Raw genomic sequence first — 16,200 nt, 5'->3', positions numbered from 1 at the left:
CAGTTGACAAAAGACACTTTTTCTGCTATGATTTTCATCTTAACATATTACGATGTAAATGAAATTAGTTCACAAAATAATTTGTGTGTCAAAATAAATATTCAGAAGGGGCGATAACTCTATTCAGTGTGTACAATGACAGACGATACTTTACTTGTTCTTCAAACATCACTTACTTAACTGATTATTGCCGATTGAGATTGTACCGTGCACGACAAAAGTGAACTGTTTGAACTGTTTAAAATAAGTTAAAAGGAAACTAAAAATTGATAAATATATATAAATAATGCATGAAATTGAAGAAATATAAGAATTGATACAACCACCAACTTCTTGAACACCCTCACCTAATCCTGTATGATGATAGGTAATTGTATATCAAAAGGAAGCTACCAATACATTTATCCTGAATAGTTTGAAAATGTCTTGATCAGATATGAGTACAGATAAAATAACAAAAGACAAAAAGGAATCAACTTCAATTGGTAATCAAGCCAAGATAAAATATATGTATCGGTACAAATTATGTTCATGGAACAATCTGGATTTCTCATTTTTAACAAAGAAAAACAAACCCTAATTTTCATGTCTTTATTTCTCACAATATAAGTTTTCCAAACTTAACATGGACCAGGTGTCATTGTTAGTCAAAAGCACCTAATTAAATTCCAGGAGAAAATAATTTTCTTGCTTGTAAACAAATGGTACAATGTGCTTTTTTAGTGTCTGATTAATATTGGCCATGTTGTTTTGTGAGTGAATAAGGCTTTTCACTTCCTCGTCCTATTTGAGTGAAATGTGACAGGAAGCACATTTGTTGATTGAATGAATATGGCTTTTCACTTCCTCGTCCTTTGACAGGACGCACATTGTAACCAGTGTGTTACTGTCAGCAGAAAGCTCCTCCAGACATCCATCACCGGATACTAGTACTTCATTGTGTTGACTCGCTGGACTGAAATGAATAATTCAATAATACTGTAATAATATTTCTACTTCAATAAAAAAAATTTATAAACAATGCATATTCACCTTCTTTCAAAATATTGATTATTTAGAAAACAACATTCTTCTGAAATAGAGAAATTTAAGGAAAATTAATCACAGTGTGTAACATTACATGCTTCTTTAGAACAATCTTGAAGGCATCAATTCATCTGATATGTCTAAAACTCAAACAGTATATTCTGTGTAAACAGTAAACTCAACAGATGTATCAATTTAATGACAGTGCACTACAGCTCTTTATATCAATGTCACACAGAAATTCACTCTTGTTTTAATGAAACACGTTTTGATATTTGTATTACCGGTATGTATTTAATCATGAAATACTTTGTTTAGTCTGACTATGCTGAAAAAATACTTTCGCTAGAGTGAAATAAATAAGATTTTTTTTATTAAAATCAGGTGAAATATCACGTTTTGTCACACCTACAGTCAGTCTGCCTCATTGACACTATGGTTTTCTGAGTAAGGTCATGAAGATCAAAGAAAATATAAGACTTGAATTTATTTTGTCAAATGAAATGTTTATCTCTTCTTGTGGTTTACTAAAGTTGATATCTTGACTTGAAAATATTAACTTTGTCAGATCACAAGATGAGATAAATTCATGCTATCATCGTTATTTGACAAGGAAAACAAATTTCTTCTATGTATTTATATTTTTTTATATTTCTAGTTTTGATTGAATTATAAAAATTATCAAAATGATCACACCACTTGACTTGATTGAAATAAACTAGAGTTCTTCATGACCTTACTCAGAAAACCATAGTGTCAATGAGGCAGACTGACTGTAGGTGTGACAAAACGTGATATTTCACCTGATTTTAATAAAAAAAATCTTATTTATTTCACTCTAGCGAAAGTATTTTTTCAGCATAGTCAGACTAAACAAAGTATTTCATGATTAAATACATACCCGCTTTAGACACATTACCCACGGTACTTAACGGACGGAAGTATTTAATAATGGCAACAATTGAAGATATCAATAATCAATTAGTAGTCTGTGTGCAAGCTGATTTATACATGTTCATATACATAATATCAATTTATTATTATTCAAGTTTCAATTTTTGTAACGTTGCTCGGAGGATGTAAAGCAAATAAAGACAATGTCCTGGGGGATGTACATGTAGGTATGTGAACCCGCAAGGACAACCTTTATCAATTATTTTACGTGCAGCTTGTGTCATGTCTGTATTGTTAGAATAATACTCTAGCAGCTGTACACATCGAAATTTATGACTTAAAGATCAATCCTCGGGTTAAAAATGATGGATTACATTAGGTACGTCTATTCGACAAATAGGTTAATTGATTTATCATCCAATAGTAGCTTAGCTAGGAGTCCATTGCAATAAAATTGAGTTACGAGTTACCGAAGAGAGCTCTATGCAACCGGACCCTGAAATTATGTCGATTTGCATTGGAGGTTTACTTAATTTGATAAGGAGCACATGACCGTTTCCTTGAAAAAAACGAGACAATTCAATCGTATTTATACATTATATTTTGGCAAAGAATTCAAATACAACAAATGTGTGACAGATCTCCTGTGCAATGTCAAAGGAAAAAACCCAATGCAAACAAAAGTGCAGCATAGATTTCACATGCATGGGAAAGGAGAATACTTAATACATAACATTATATACAATGTTTTTATTAATATCAAAAGAGGGGCGTGGATATTCGTTACCTACATTGCATATAATATTAGATATTGTGTATTCTCGATCTCTGTGAACTTCTCACAGATAAAGAAATAATAATAAATAAATGCAAACCATGTTAACTTATGCAATATGTGTAGCAATGTATGATTAACATTTGGATCATTAATATAAGATAAAATATTTCCTTTCATAGGAAGAAGTATATTTAATGAAATAAATGAATAAATGTAACTGTCTGGATTCCTTTCATATGTCATGAAAAACCAACAACAACTTACTGACAACTTTTGCTGGGATAATAACTCCTTGCCCCAACAACTTAAACAGAATCCATCATGATAACGGCACGAAATCATAATTCAAAGCATACACAAATAATATCCGGTATCTTCGGGCATGTCTTGTTGAGTTTCAAAGAGCATCAGAATGTATAATAAATTTGTTGCAATCAATTATTGCTGAAATATATCTGTTTTGATCAAGTTGAACGGATGGAAAATCTATAATGAAAAGGGTTTTGTTATAACGTAAATATTCTCCTTGACCTTGTACGAAGAATATTCTAAGATCATTAAACTCGGCAATCGTTAGTGGATTGCGCCAAGCAACCTTGATACCCAATTTGGTAACATATATTGCAGTCTCAAATTTAGAAGTTTTAACTCAATTTCAGAAAAAAAAGTGATACGGGTTGGCAATTAGAACTAGGTAAAAAACAATTGGAGCAAAATATAATTTGACTTTTTGGTAAGTCACCAGTCATTTCATTGGAATTTTAAGAGAGTGTGTTATTACAGTGCTTGATGTTAGCCCAAATTACTTTAATCCTCTTAATCTTTCAGAGGAGGTTATGTTTTCAGGGGATTATTGTACGTATATATTTCGTATCAAGGTTTCTTGGCGCAATCCACCAACGATTGTCGAGTCTAATGATCTTCAAGTACGTTTCAAGGTCAAAGAGAAAATTTACTTTAGTGACAAACATATTTTCATTATAAATTTTCAATTCCTTTCTATTTGGATACAAGCAGATATATTTCAGCAATTAATTGCAAGAAATAATGATAATTCGTATTCTCTTTGAAACTGTACAAGAGTTATCCGAAGATACCGGATGTTATTTGTGTATGCACGGGATCTGTCAACTCATTTGTTGTATTTGAATTCTTCGTCAAAATAAAATGAATTGTAGAAATATGATTAAATTCCCTCGTTTGTTTCAAGAAAAGGATCATGTACTCCTTATCAACTCGTATAGCGTTTCCACTGCAAATCGACACACTGGTTGACCAGCCTGTGTTTGTACCCTTCGTCATCACTCGTTCAGTCGTGTCGAACTGGTCAACGTAGTGTTGAGGCAAGTCATGCAAAAAAACATCTTGAATAGCCTTATACGAGTATTGAACAATATGTCACTATTAAGTTATTTGTCGAATATACGGTTGTGTAACCCATCATTTTGAACCCCAAGGATGGATCTTTCAGTCATTTAAATTTATCGATGTTGACACCACCCTTTAATGACGATTGTACGATAAAGCCTATACCAACCATCCCTAACTTAACAGTTTTGTACGTTTGTCATCATACACAGTATTTCTCGAATTGTACATGTGAAACGCAAGCTCAACTGACAAAGATCATTTCTAGTCAATTGGCGTCTTGGACACTACGGTAGTAAGGTTATTACAATTTACGTAAGAATTTATTACATTTTACCGCAAGTAGAGATTAATACAATTCACGTCAATTTTTATTACAATTTGCGTATTACAATTTACGTCAAATATTATTACAATTTACGTTGTTATTACAATTTACGTCAAAATTATTACAATTTGCTGCAAGTATTACAATTTACCTTTTTATTACAATTTACGTCGTAACAGCCACTTTGCATTGGAACTAAACTTCCTTCAGAACATGTGGGGGCGGTCGGGTAGCCTTGTGGTTAAAGCGTTCGCTCGTCACGCCGAAGTCCCGGGCTCGATTCCCGACATGGGTACAATGTGTGAAGGCCATTTCTGGTGTCCCCCGCCGTGATATTGCTGGAATATTGCTAAAAGCGGCGTAAAACCATACTCACTCACTCAGAACATGTGCCAATTGAACACTTTCAGCATCATTCACCAAGTTTATTACACTTTGCAACTTTATTACAAAACGGTTGCCATGTGCATTTCACTTATGATAAGAGTGAGTGAGTGAGTATGGTTTTACGCCGCTTTTAGCAATATTCCAGCAATATCACGGCGGGGGACACCAGAAATGGGCTTCACACATTGTACCCATGTCGGGAATCGAGCCCAGGTCTTCGGCGTGACGAGCGAACGCTTTAACCACTAGGCTACCCGACCGCCCCCTTTATAATAAGACTCTGAACCCGTTTTGTATAATAATCATTACACTTTGAAACGATTCCAATGTTAGGTCAACGTTTCATCCAAAGTAGATATGATGACGACCAATCTTAACGTAAATACCGTTTGTGTTCCTAATTGAACTTATAAGCAAGTTATGGGTGCCAATTGAACACTTTCAGCATCATTCACCAAGTTTATTACACTTTGCAACTTTATTACAAAACGGGTTGCTATGTGCATTTCACTTTGTTATAAGACTCTCAACCCGTTTTGTAATTATCATTACACTTTGAAACGATTCCAATGTTAGGTCAACTTTTCATCCAAAGTAGATATGGCTGGGGTCGATTTCGTAGGTGTGTTGTTCGAATCCAGTTGTCTTGTCGATTATTGGTTACGCGTAACCTGCCACTCCGAGGATGGTCTCTGACTGCATTTGTCTGTTGCCAACATTGCCATAAACACCAAATGGTGTTTCTGTGGACGTTAAATTGTCTTGCAACATCACGTTGACTCGATCCTGCTTCAAGCATACCAATGGCTCGCAGACGCTCATTTTCAGACAGGCGTGGCATTTCGTAATGTTGAATAATTGCGTAATTTTGTTGTTTTTCTGAGTGGTTGTTGTCAGCACGATGCTAAACAATGCATATGGAATCCCGTTAACACACATGTTTTTATACCCATTCTTGGGTAGTGAAATGCATGGGGCTTGCATAAAAGTCAACTTTTGCATGGAATGCATGCTTTTCTGTAGCAGTTGCGTTTTTGTGATTTGATTCCATACATGTACTGCAATATTGAAAACCAAACTTTACTTGTTTGAAAGATACACAAAAATATTGGTGTCACAGGAACTTTTGTTGTTGAGTTTATAACAGCAGCTCATATTGACCTTGATATTAATACACCCTACCGGTTACTGTCTTCGCCGCCTTGGCAGTTAGTCAAACCAGAAATAGACCTTACACTTACTAACTATAAAATATCTGAAACAAACCAGACAATTTTTTCAACAAGAATATGTCCAGTTACGTTCTAAATATAATTCTCACCGCTCCATGTTCACAAAGTTGCCAGTGCCACCATCATTGGTTCAAAAACTATTTCTTCAAGATTACCAGATAACAGCTCAATATGTACTGCTGAAAGCTAAAGCCATTCAAACAGTATTGACATATATTCAGAAACAAACTACATGTAAACAGTTCATCATTTTCTCTGATTCTTTATCATGCCTACAGGCACTTAAAACTGTCAACTCGAATCACCCGTTAATACGTCATATTTTAGAACTTTATAATAATCTTGCTACTGGCCAATACCACATCGTCCTTTGTTGGTTGCCTAGTCATGTTGGTATTGCTGGAAACACACGAGCTGACGCTGCAGCTAAAGCAGCTCTTGATAAACCAGTGTCTCACCTTACCATTCCCTATAGTGATTTTAAAAAAGGCATCAAGGAATATATTCGTAGTTTGATGCAGAAAAGATGGGACACCCAAGTAGGTACAAATAAACTTCATGAATTTAAACCTCAGTTAGGTTACACCTACTTGGGGTGCAAGTCCAGACATGACGAGGTTGTTCTGCGACGATGCCACAGTCGTTACACACATGAATATCTCTTAAAAGGTGAGGATCCTCCGTTTTGTGTCCCTTGTGATGAGAGAATTACAGTCAAGCATATTTTGCTTGACTGTATTAGACGTTTCTCTTACAAGGGATACCTATTATCATTCAACTTCTTTAAAGGATCTTTTTATAAATATCAATGTTCGTTTAATTATCAGTGTTTTAAAAGAAATAGAACTATTTGATAAATTTTTAATTTTGAATGTTTTAAAATAGTGTGATGTTATTTACAACAGAACGTATTGAAGGCTGTGCCACTCAGGGGGTTAACGTAGTGTAAAATTATTGTCCCCCTGACAGTGGCACGTGAGTCCATCTATGTTTAAGTGATTAATATCAACTGGTGTTTTAATGTATTGATTGTGCTTCTATTTTTAATATTGGTCAGTATTACACAAAACCACTAATGACAAAAGTGATGGCATAAATCCTGCCGGGAATCATGCAGGAAACAAAAGCACTGTAAGTCCCCAGTGAGGTGGTCCAGCTTTGATTGCGGGTGGTCTATAGCCTGGTTGTAATTTATAGGAACTAATCTACTAAAGATTCTTTGTTTTTTTATTGCTTAGGTTTGTTTTAAATCTAACTGTGATATTTGCCTTACTGTCCTTCGTCGACATTTCTTTAATTATAGTAACTACCTTGTTCTCATCGCGATATGGCTGCAATACTGCCGATGCGATGTAAAATTTTAACTCACTCACTCACTGTAATGTTTGATGAGTCATTTCAGCAACGTGTTCTAGATTCCGCTGAACAAGACAGGCATGTCTAGATGTGTGGTTGTAAATGTATTGATTTCTACTCTTTTTGAGAAATGTATATTTAAATGTAAACTGTATTTAACAGATATTCGCTCTGTGTGTTATTACAAAAAGCTTTGTTAAAATTTAAATTACGTATGAATTCTCTTGGTGTTGTATAGCTTTCGTGAAGGTAAAAGTTAATTATATGATCCTGAAGTCTTGTGTAAAACCTGCTTTGTAAGAGAAGATGAAAGTCGTGTATTTTTTATTGCCCGTGTTATGCAGTAGAACGTAATTTGTACTTGCCAGAATATATAACTATTTCTAATTATATATTGGATGAAGCAAAATAATATACATCTTCAAATTTAAAACAAATTGCTTAAATTGTCAAAATGTTTGAACAAAGAGATATTAAGATGCAGCTATACATTTACATATATATGTAACGTATTTTGGGTCAGACGGCTTGGAATTCTGAATTATCTGAATCTGAACAATTGGCTCGAGCCCATTGTCAAAATGCAAATGTTATAAGGGTAACGTGACATGTACTAACAAAACAAAGGTCAAATGTATTTTCTACCTTCATCACGTCTTCGACCAGTCTTACAATTAAATTATGGTCTTATTATCTCTGGTATTATATTCACATATTGTATTCAGTAAAATTAATACGAAATGTTTTTAATCAAGAAGACCTTGTGGCACGTGTGTTGCACTTTGTTAGCCAATAAAATCATGTCATTTATTCGTATTTGGACTGTGACTCAATCGATATTTATAATATATTAAAGGGTTCAAATACTTATTTAAGACCCACCCATTCTCCACCCTTTCGTTACATGATTATAATATTTTTAAAAATATGAAAACTTTAAATTTGTTCTTTTGCGCGCTCCTGTTTCCCAGCCACAGAGGAAGACAGATTTCGAGCAATTTTCACCATTCCAAAGAATTAATTATTCACATGGGGAGCTTACAGTTCTATATTTACACTACACTGTTAGCTGACCTTCTTTGATCGTCAAAACGTTAAATACGGATTGGGTTGCAATAACGTGTTTAGCTGGAGTGGAATTCAAGTATACATCGGGCTACTCCACAATTTAGTCTCCTTACAAACACGCGTGGGTTTGTGCTTATCCCAAACCGGCTCGGCTAACCAAATCCTTTGATCAACACTTCAGTGTCTGCGCATGCGCTTGGCGTCTATTTTCATTGAAGTAAATAATCTCGACATGGCAAAATGTTACGGCAAAGACAGAGAATGGATTACCCGGTATTAGCAGCGTGTCTCGTCTCCCTGTGTCTCTACCTCAACACCCTTGATGCAGACTTCGCCTACGATGATAGGTACGTTGTTAATGATTGCTAACATCGTCAAATAATGAGTCTCTCCCCCGACCAGGTGTGCCGCCTCGCCTTCTTACGACTGACACTAGAGTGTAGGTAACTCGGAGACGTGTTTGGACTATTTGTTGGAGCTTGTGCCACATGAGTCATGGTTTGTTTGAAGTGTAAAGAACTCAACTTTTTTACTCAAACTGTTGGCATTTATCAATATAAATGTTGCATTTGTGTCAGTGTATTCAAAATTAAACCCGTAAACAGTATGCGATTAAAGAATGTGTTCGCCACCCAATATAGTATCACCGCGATCACGCATGCCTCTTCGATAATTAGGGTAAGGAAAGGTTACCCCCGAACTCAATCCTTAAAATTATCTCTTAGATACTTGAGTGAAAACAGTGGCAAACATATTCTTAACCACTCCAAAAATCTTCAATGTGAGGATAAAACAGTCAATGTTGGTTGATATGATGCACTAGATCTAGATCTACCTGAAAGTGCATGATGTGATTGTGAAAAACGTTTTGCGATTTAATTTTCCTAGATATCTGAAGTCAATTTCCTGAGAGACAAAAAATCATAACATTGGTGGAAAGTATTAAAATATCCAATGCCAAGGTGCTGAAATCACATGTAATTGGCTTCCAAAACAGACCTCTTTGGGGGTGTGTCCTGAAGCTACAGACCCTGGGGTGTGTGACAGCTGCTCTGATCGATGCCATTGCATGTACATTGTTGAGTGTTTGAAAAGACCTTTGATCTTGCCATTTTGAATAATTGAGACAGCAAAGTATGTAGTATGACTCTTACTTAAACCGAGTTTTAACCAAGAGTGACCTCCCTTTCGCAAGACCCACCCAAACTCCTCAGAGCAATAGCCTGTTAATGGAGCTGTCTATACTATTTCTACCACCAGTCAAAGCTCCCCACAACCATGCATGGAGTTGAACTCGCAACGATCGACCATTATGTTTACATGCAAGTGATGTCTGTCATAACACCGACTACTCTTACCCCAGCTGAATTATTTCTCTTTTGTCAGTTTGAATTTCTATTTCATTTTAACTATCATGTAATTGGTATAGTAAGAATGTAAGTGGGAAGTTGGTTGGGTTTCTCAAAGAATCTGATCATACAAACAAAAAGGTCAATTCACTCCGGGAAATCTGGTCAGTCGTAACCTTTTCAAAATTCACTATGATGGCATTCCTAAAGACAGTTTGTGGAAATTATGGCTGATTTGAAATCACCAGTGACGGTGAACAGAACATTTCAATAGAGATGTTTTAATTTGTATTTTTTATGGAATCTTTGATACCTCGACATTCTTCACATTACTTCATATACATTGTCATAAGATTTTTCGAATCCAAACTTGACAATGACATTATGTTACTACAATGGCAGGGCAACAACAAAAATGTGCAACAAATGATGTTGATGTATCATGCCAGGTCTCCATGGTTTCTATGCAGAACCTTTGAAGGTGCGAGTTTAAAAGTTAGTTGCTGAGACAGCAGAAGACAGCATTTTTAGTCCACAAGTCCTTACAATGGTAACATATTGAAAGAAGACTCAAGTCGCCAGTAAACTCAAATGATGTTTACTTGTTCAGATCAAAACCATAACTGACAACACAATGGTATTACTATGATATCATCACAACACTCACACAACCATTCCAAACTATGTTAACATTGCGTTCTTATTATAGAAATACTTCCAGGTTTAGAGTTACCTCCCTTACATCATTATATAACAAACCCCTTAACATGGCAAATTTCTACTCGTCCTTATGGTACCTTAACTGTTGGGCAGTTTGGCAAGGACTATAGGCCTTGTGCCAATTTCTATCGCTATGAAGGCATTGAATTGTCGTAAAATCTCTTTGTAGAGACAAACTCAACATTAAACGATGTGGCAGGTTAAGAAAGCCTGTTACACAACTTTGGATTTAAAGTAAAAAAGTCAAGTTTATTCTGCTACTTGACAGAACAATAGCTACAAAGTAGGAGAAACCCTCTTGGTGTGGTGGGTGGGTTGAATGAGAAAACTCCACGTGCTGCATGTCGTATGAACAACAAAAATGGCACCAAACCTCAACTGCCCCTAGGCACATAAACTGAAATAAACATAAATGAGAACTCACAAGGTGTGGACAGTAGGGACCTTATTGAAGACCATGTATGAACAATGCTTAAAATTGCATGGATCGATGCTCATGATATTATTCACAGGATTGTCTGGTCCAGACTCGATTATTTGCAGACCGCCATCATATAGCCATAATATTGCAGAGTGTGGCGTTAAACAACAAACCAACCAACCAGCCAACCAAAATAAGATCCTGTACACCCATATCCAAGGTTGCGGAACATGGTTCAGAAATAAAGGGCAAAGATTCAAAATCTTCTGTTCGCCATCTTACAGAATAAATAGAAGTACTATTGATCATTTAGTACGATTAGAATCATTTGTTAAAAAGGCTGTGATAAACAAACAACAGTATCAATATTCTTTGATCTAGAGAAAGCATACGATACTACCTGGAAGAAGCATTCTAAAGGATTTACATGATTTTGGTTTGAGAGGTCGTTTGTCTCATTTTATATCACAGTTTTTGACACTATAACAGACAGGCAATTTCAATCAGGATCAGGGTGTCCCATAAGGCAATATTTTGTCTGTCACACTGTCCAGTCAGTATCAAGACAAATAGTCTTTCAAAAGTTGTAAGCGATTCAGTAGATGGATCGCTGTTTTTGGATGATTTTAATATTTCTTGTCGGGATAAAAACATGCATGCTTTTGAGAGACAACTGCAATTGTGTCTGAATAAAAGTGGCTTTAAATTTTCCAAAGATAAAACTAGTTTGACACTTAAGGAGCCAGAACTGTTTCTATCTGGCACCCCCATCGAAGTAGTTAAGGAGTCCCAGTTTTTCAGACTTCTTTTTTATCATCATCTGACATTCCTACTACATATTAAATATCTCAAAGCAAAATGCCTAAGAGGGGATCAAAAAACCCTTCTCCATTTGTACAGATCACTTATTCATCAAAAGTAGATTATGGGTCCATCATTTATGGTGGAGACTGTAAAAGTTGTTTACAGAAATTGGATTCAATACATCATAAGGGATTGAGGCTCTGTCTTGGAGCTTTACGGACATCTCCTGTTGATAGTTTATACATGGAGGCCAGTGAACCTTCCCCGAAACAACGCTGTCTTAAACGCGCATTACATTTCAATACATTATTAAATTACGTTTAAGTCTAATCCTGCATATAGTTGTTTTCTATCATGATATAACATTTATACTAAGTTTTCCTATGATAATTAGATCCACATCAAGTGATTTTATGAGTTATCATGGTGTAATATTTATACATCATTTCATATAACTTTAGTTTAGCAAGTAATACTTATCATAAGGTAAAATGCATCTATAAAATATAAGTAGTTAAAGCTTTTTAGATAGATGCTAGCCTAAGGTACTGGGAGCGCATCTCCTAGACATACTATTCAATAAGACAAGAGTTATGTCTACATGGTTTAATCATGTTAATAGATTTGAAGCTTTTAGATAAATGCTAGCCTAAGGTATAAAGATCCCATCTCTCAGACAAAAGATATGTCTACATAGTCTTATAGATTGCCTTGAACTATTTTATTTAAGTAAATCTGTCATTGCCTATATTAGAACATTCAGCAATTACTTCAATTTAGACTCATTAAGGATTAGCCCCCATGCAAGCTATATAGTGACACCATAATCTCTTTCCAAGCACCCAGTAAATATTTCAACAAGGTTAGTGCCAGTCCAACAGGATTAACAGGATTAAGTATTCCTCTCTGTCTAGCCATTCATTAACCATAGGGCACACCCCATCGTGTATCAACCAATCATATTCCTTTTTATTGTTCTAATTTTTGTTAAATACATACAGAAGCAAAATGTTAAGCAGAAGGGGTTTGACGTTCAAACCAAGCAGATCTCTCTCCCACAGCCCAGAGGGTTGTACCGATTCTCTGTGACACCCTCAGCTATATTCTAAGATATTGTAAATTGTTCATTGTTAATTGTTCTTGTAAATAAAATTGTGATTAGTCTCCTGTGACTCCGGCTCTTTGATGACTTATTCCCCCAAGAAAACCAGCACGCCGTTTGGAAGGTTTTGTTCTTCCGAACAGAACCATAATAATTCCATAATAATTTGGCGGAGAATCATCGATTTCGGAACCACGGAGCCCAGGAACTAACTACGACCAGCTACAAGAACCCATTGGAGGACATGTCCAACCGTGATCATCTGATGGAATAACAAGCAAGCTGCATCCACCTCTGACCTCAACACTGGATTAAAAGACAACCAACTCCTCCAAAGACATCAACAAAGGAAAAAAAAGTCTTCAAATATTGTAAGTACTTCATTACATTGTTGATTACTTGTCTTTCTTTAATTTAGTACGGTACATACTAACAGGTGTCATTGCAAATATGGAGTCTGGTATGGAAAGTAACTTTGAAAGTGAAATTCCAACAGTGTCTTTAGTTGCCAAAAGTGTAATTCGGGCAAAATTTGGCACAAAAACAACAAATTGTTTAGTAGATACAGGGGCATCCATTTGTTGTATTTCGTCTTTATTTCTGGGCACACTTTTTGAAAACCTTACTCTTGGAAACTCACCCTTTCCACAGGTTAAAGGTGTTGGCGGCGAATTGCATAAAGTGTTAGGTTCAGTTGTGTTAGATTTTGTCATTGAGGATCAGGAATTTTCTCAAAGATTCTATGTTCTGCCTACACTACCAAAGGCAGTGATACTAGGTGAGAACTTCCTTGATGACAATGATGCAGTCTTAGATTATAGCTGTCATTCCTTGATACTTAACAACAGCACCTCAGATAGGCAATATATCAATTTCATAGCCAATTCAGTGCAAGAGATTTGTGGATTAGCAAAAACAATAGATCAGATTTACATCCCCCCTCAGAGTGAATTCATTTCAAGGTTAGACTATCAGAGACCAAAGAGGATTCCCCCCTCCTCATTGAACCCATTGCTTCCCTCAATGCTCATTCTGAAGTAGCAGGTGGTGGAACTCTTTCTAAAGCAAAAAGCGAAACTGCTACATTTAGGCTTATGAATCAAGGGTACAGTTGTAGGAAAATTTAGTTACATTGACAAAGACTCTGTTTTTGAAATCGACTCTGACCAACCATTGATAAATACCGTCAACACTGACAACGAGAAGAGAGACAATGGCACCAGGGACTATGTTAAAATTGCACAAGAATTAGGAATTGATTTGACCAATACACAACTGACTCCAGACCAACGACACAGAATACTTAGATTTGTGGGACAAAATAGAGACATGTTTTCAACGAGTTTTGCAGATTTAGGAAAGACTGACATGCACCAACATATCATTGACACTGGCAACCACCAACCCGTTAAGTGAAGATCATTCCGCCAATCTCCTCATCTCCAAAAAGTCACTGAAGAACTTATAGATGATTTTCTGAAGTATGATTTGAGTGAGGAGTCTACTTCTATGTATTCAGCTCCCATTATCCTCGTCAAGAAACGTGATGGCTCTTATAGATTTGTTTGTGACTACAGAAAATGAAATTCTCTCACTTTACCAATGTCTTGGCCTCTTCCTGTTTTTGATGATGTTGTTGATCACATCGCCAATGCCCAAGCTAAGATCTTCTCAACTTTAGACCTTGCTAATGGCTTCTTCCAAGTGCCATTACATGAAGATTCAAAGCATAAAACCTGCTTTTGTCACCCATCAAGGCCTTTTTCAGTTCAAACGTTTGCCCCAAGGTTTGACAAATTCTCCACTTTGTTTTCAACAGCTCATGAGCAAAGTGCTAAGAAAATTGCTTTTCAGGGTTGCGCTGATTTACATTGATGATTTGATAATTTACAGCAAAAACTTTGAAGAGCATCTCCAGCATTTGGAGCAAGTATTTTACTATCTCAAACAGGCAAAATTAACACTAAAGCCATCCAAATGCAACTTTGCAACAGACAAAGTTTCTTATCTGGGTCATGTTTTATCATGTGGAGGTGTTCAAGTTGATGACAAAAAGATTGAAGCAATTAGAACCTTTCCACAAATCACAAAAGCAGATTCGCTCCTTCTTAGGCCTCACAAACTTCTACAGGAAGTATGTGAAAAATTACGCTCACATAGGGCTTCCACTGAATGCTTTGCTAAAGAAGCATGCCCACTGAATGCTTTGCTAAAGAAGCATTCAGAGGCAGAAGTAGGAAAGAAACCAAAGTTCCAATGGTCACTTGAGTGTGATCAGGCATTCAATACACTCAAATATGCTATGAGTAATACACCTGTTCTGGCTTAGCTCTAGTTGAAGCAATTAGATCAATTCGTCCATTCCTTGCAAATTCCAAATTCACAGTCTACACTGATCATATAGCATTGAAATGGCTGAAATCCATCAAGGATGCCACAGGTAAGTTAGGGAGATGGTCTTTGGAACTTTCTATCTACACTTTTGACATTGTTCACCAGGGCAGCAAAGCCAATGGGAATGCCGATGCTCTCTCACGTAGGGAATATGGGGAAATTATTTACTGTAATGATCAGACAGAAGAAGATGCTGAGAAAACAGTCTTCTCAGTAACTTCAACTCAGCAAAGCAAATCAACTACCAGTACCACAATCTTGCCAAACACACATTCATCCACACAGACAACTCAGACTGAGAATATTAGCACACCTATTGTTAATCACTTAGAATTAGTACACACAGACAACACATTGGTCAGTCACCTTTGAATATGAAGAGGATTATCAGTCAGTACCAGTTAATGTTGTTGCAGCATTACATGCTACAAATGCTGATGTTACTCAAGAGACATTGGTTGAAGTAAGTATAAAAGAACATCCAAATTTACGTCATCTACAAAGGATTTGTCCAGATTTCATCCAAATCTTTGACTACAAAGGGGATGATGTCCTTCCACAAGATGAAAACAAAATTTCGTCAAAAGATTCTTATTGAAGCCAATACTTTTAGAATTGATCCCATACCGATTCGTTCCACAAAGATGGAAAGGCCATGTGGACAAGTTCATTAAACAGCTGGCAGTCCCAAGAACCCTCAGGAATCAAGTCCTGCAATCCTACCATGACTCAGAGTTTGGTGGTTGCCACCATGGGAAAGAAAGCATGCACAACACCATGAGACCTAAGTACTACTGGCCCAAAATGTACAGCGATATTGCTACTTATGTCCAGACGTGTGAGGTATGTCAACAGACCAGGAGGCACTACCATGGCAAGAAGGCACCACTTCGTCCACTACCTGTAGAAGAGGTCTTCACCCGATGGCACGTTGACATTCTTGGTCCCCTGCCAACAACACCAGACAAATACA

General features: G+C 36.3%; 1 protein-coding gene and 1 long non-coding RNA gene across 5 annotated transcripts in view; one reads left to right on the top strand and one right to left on the bottom strand.

Moving 5' to 3' along the window:
• Positions 1-577: 577 nt before the first annotated feature.
• LOC125372876 lies at positions 578-8,837 on the bottom strand. Its single transcript, XR_007218257.1, has 2 exons — positions 8,708-8,837; positions 578-955 (listed from the first exon to the last, which is right to left on the bottom strand). It is a non-coding gene; the product is annotated as an uncharacterized LOC125372876 (long non-coding RNA).
• LOC124118346 (protein O-mannosyl-transferase TMTC2-like) overlaps positions 8,663-16,200 on the top strand; it is a 475,717-nt gene continuing 468,179 nt past the window's right edge. For all 4 annotated transcript variants that reach the window (XM_048383557.1, XM_046480439.2, XM_046480438.2 and 1 more), the window contains exon 1: positions 8,663-8,784. In XM_048383557.1, the coding sequence (XP_048239514.1) occupies positions 8,678-8,784 (107 nt within the window). In that variant the 5' untranslated portion in view covers positions 8,663-8,677. The remainder of the gene's footprint in view (positions 8,785-16,200) is intronic.

This window comes from Haliotis rufescens, unplaced genomic scaffold, assembly GCF_023055435.1.
Source record: "Haliotis rufescens isolate VD_foot unplaced genomic scaffold, xgHalRufe1.0.p SCAF_5, whole genome shotgun sequence".
In the NCBI taxonomy this organism is placed as follows: domain Eukaryota; kingdom Metazoa; phylum Mollusca; class Gastropoda; order Lepetellida; family Haliotidae; genus Haliotis; species Haliotis rufescens.
Note: the sequence above shows the minus strand (reverse complement) of the source record. Positions and strands in the feature narration are given on the sequence as shown.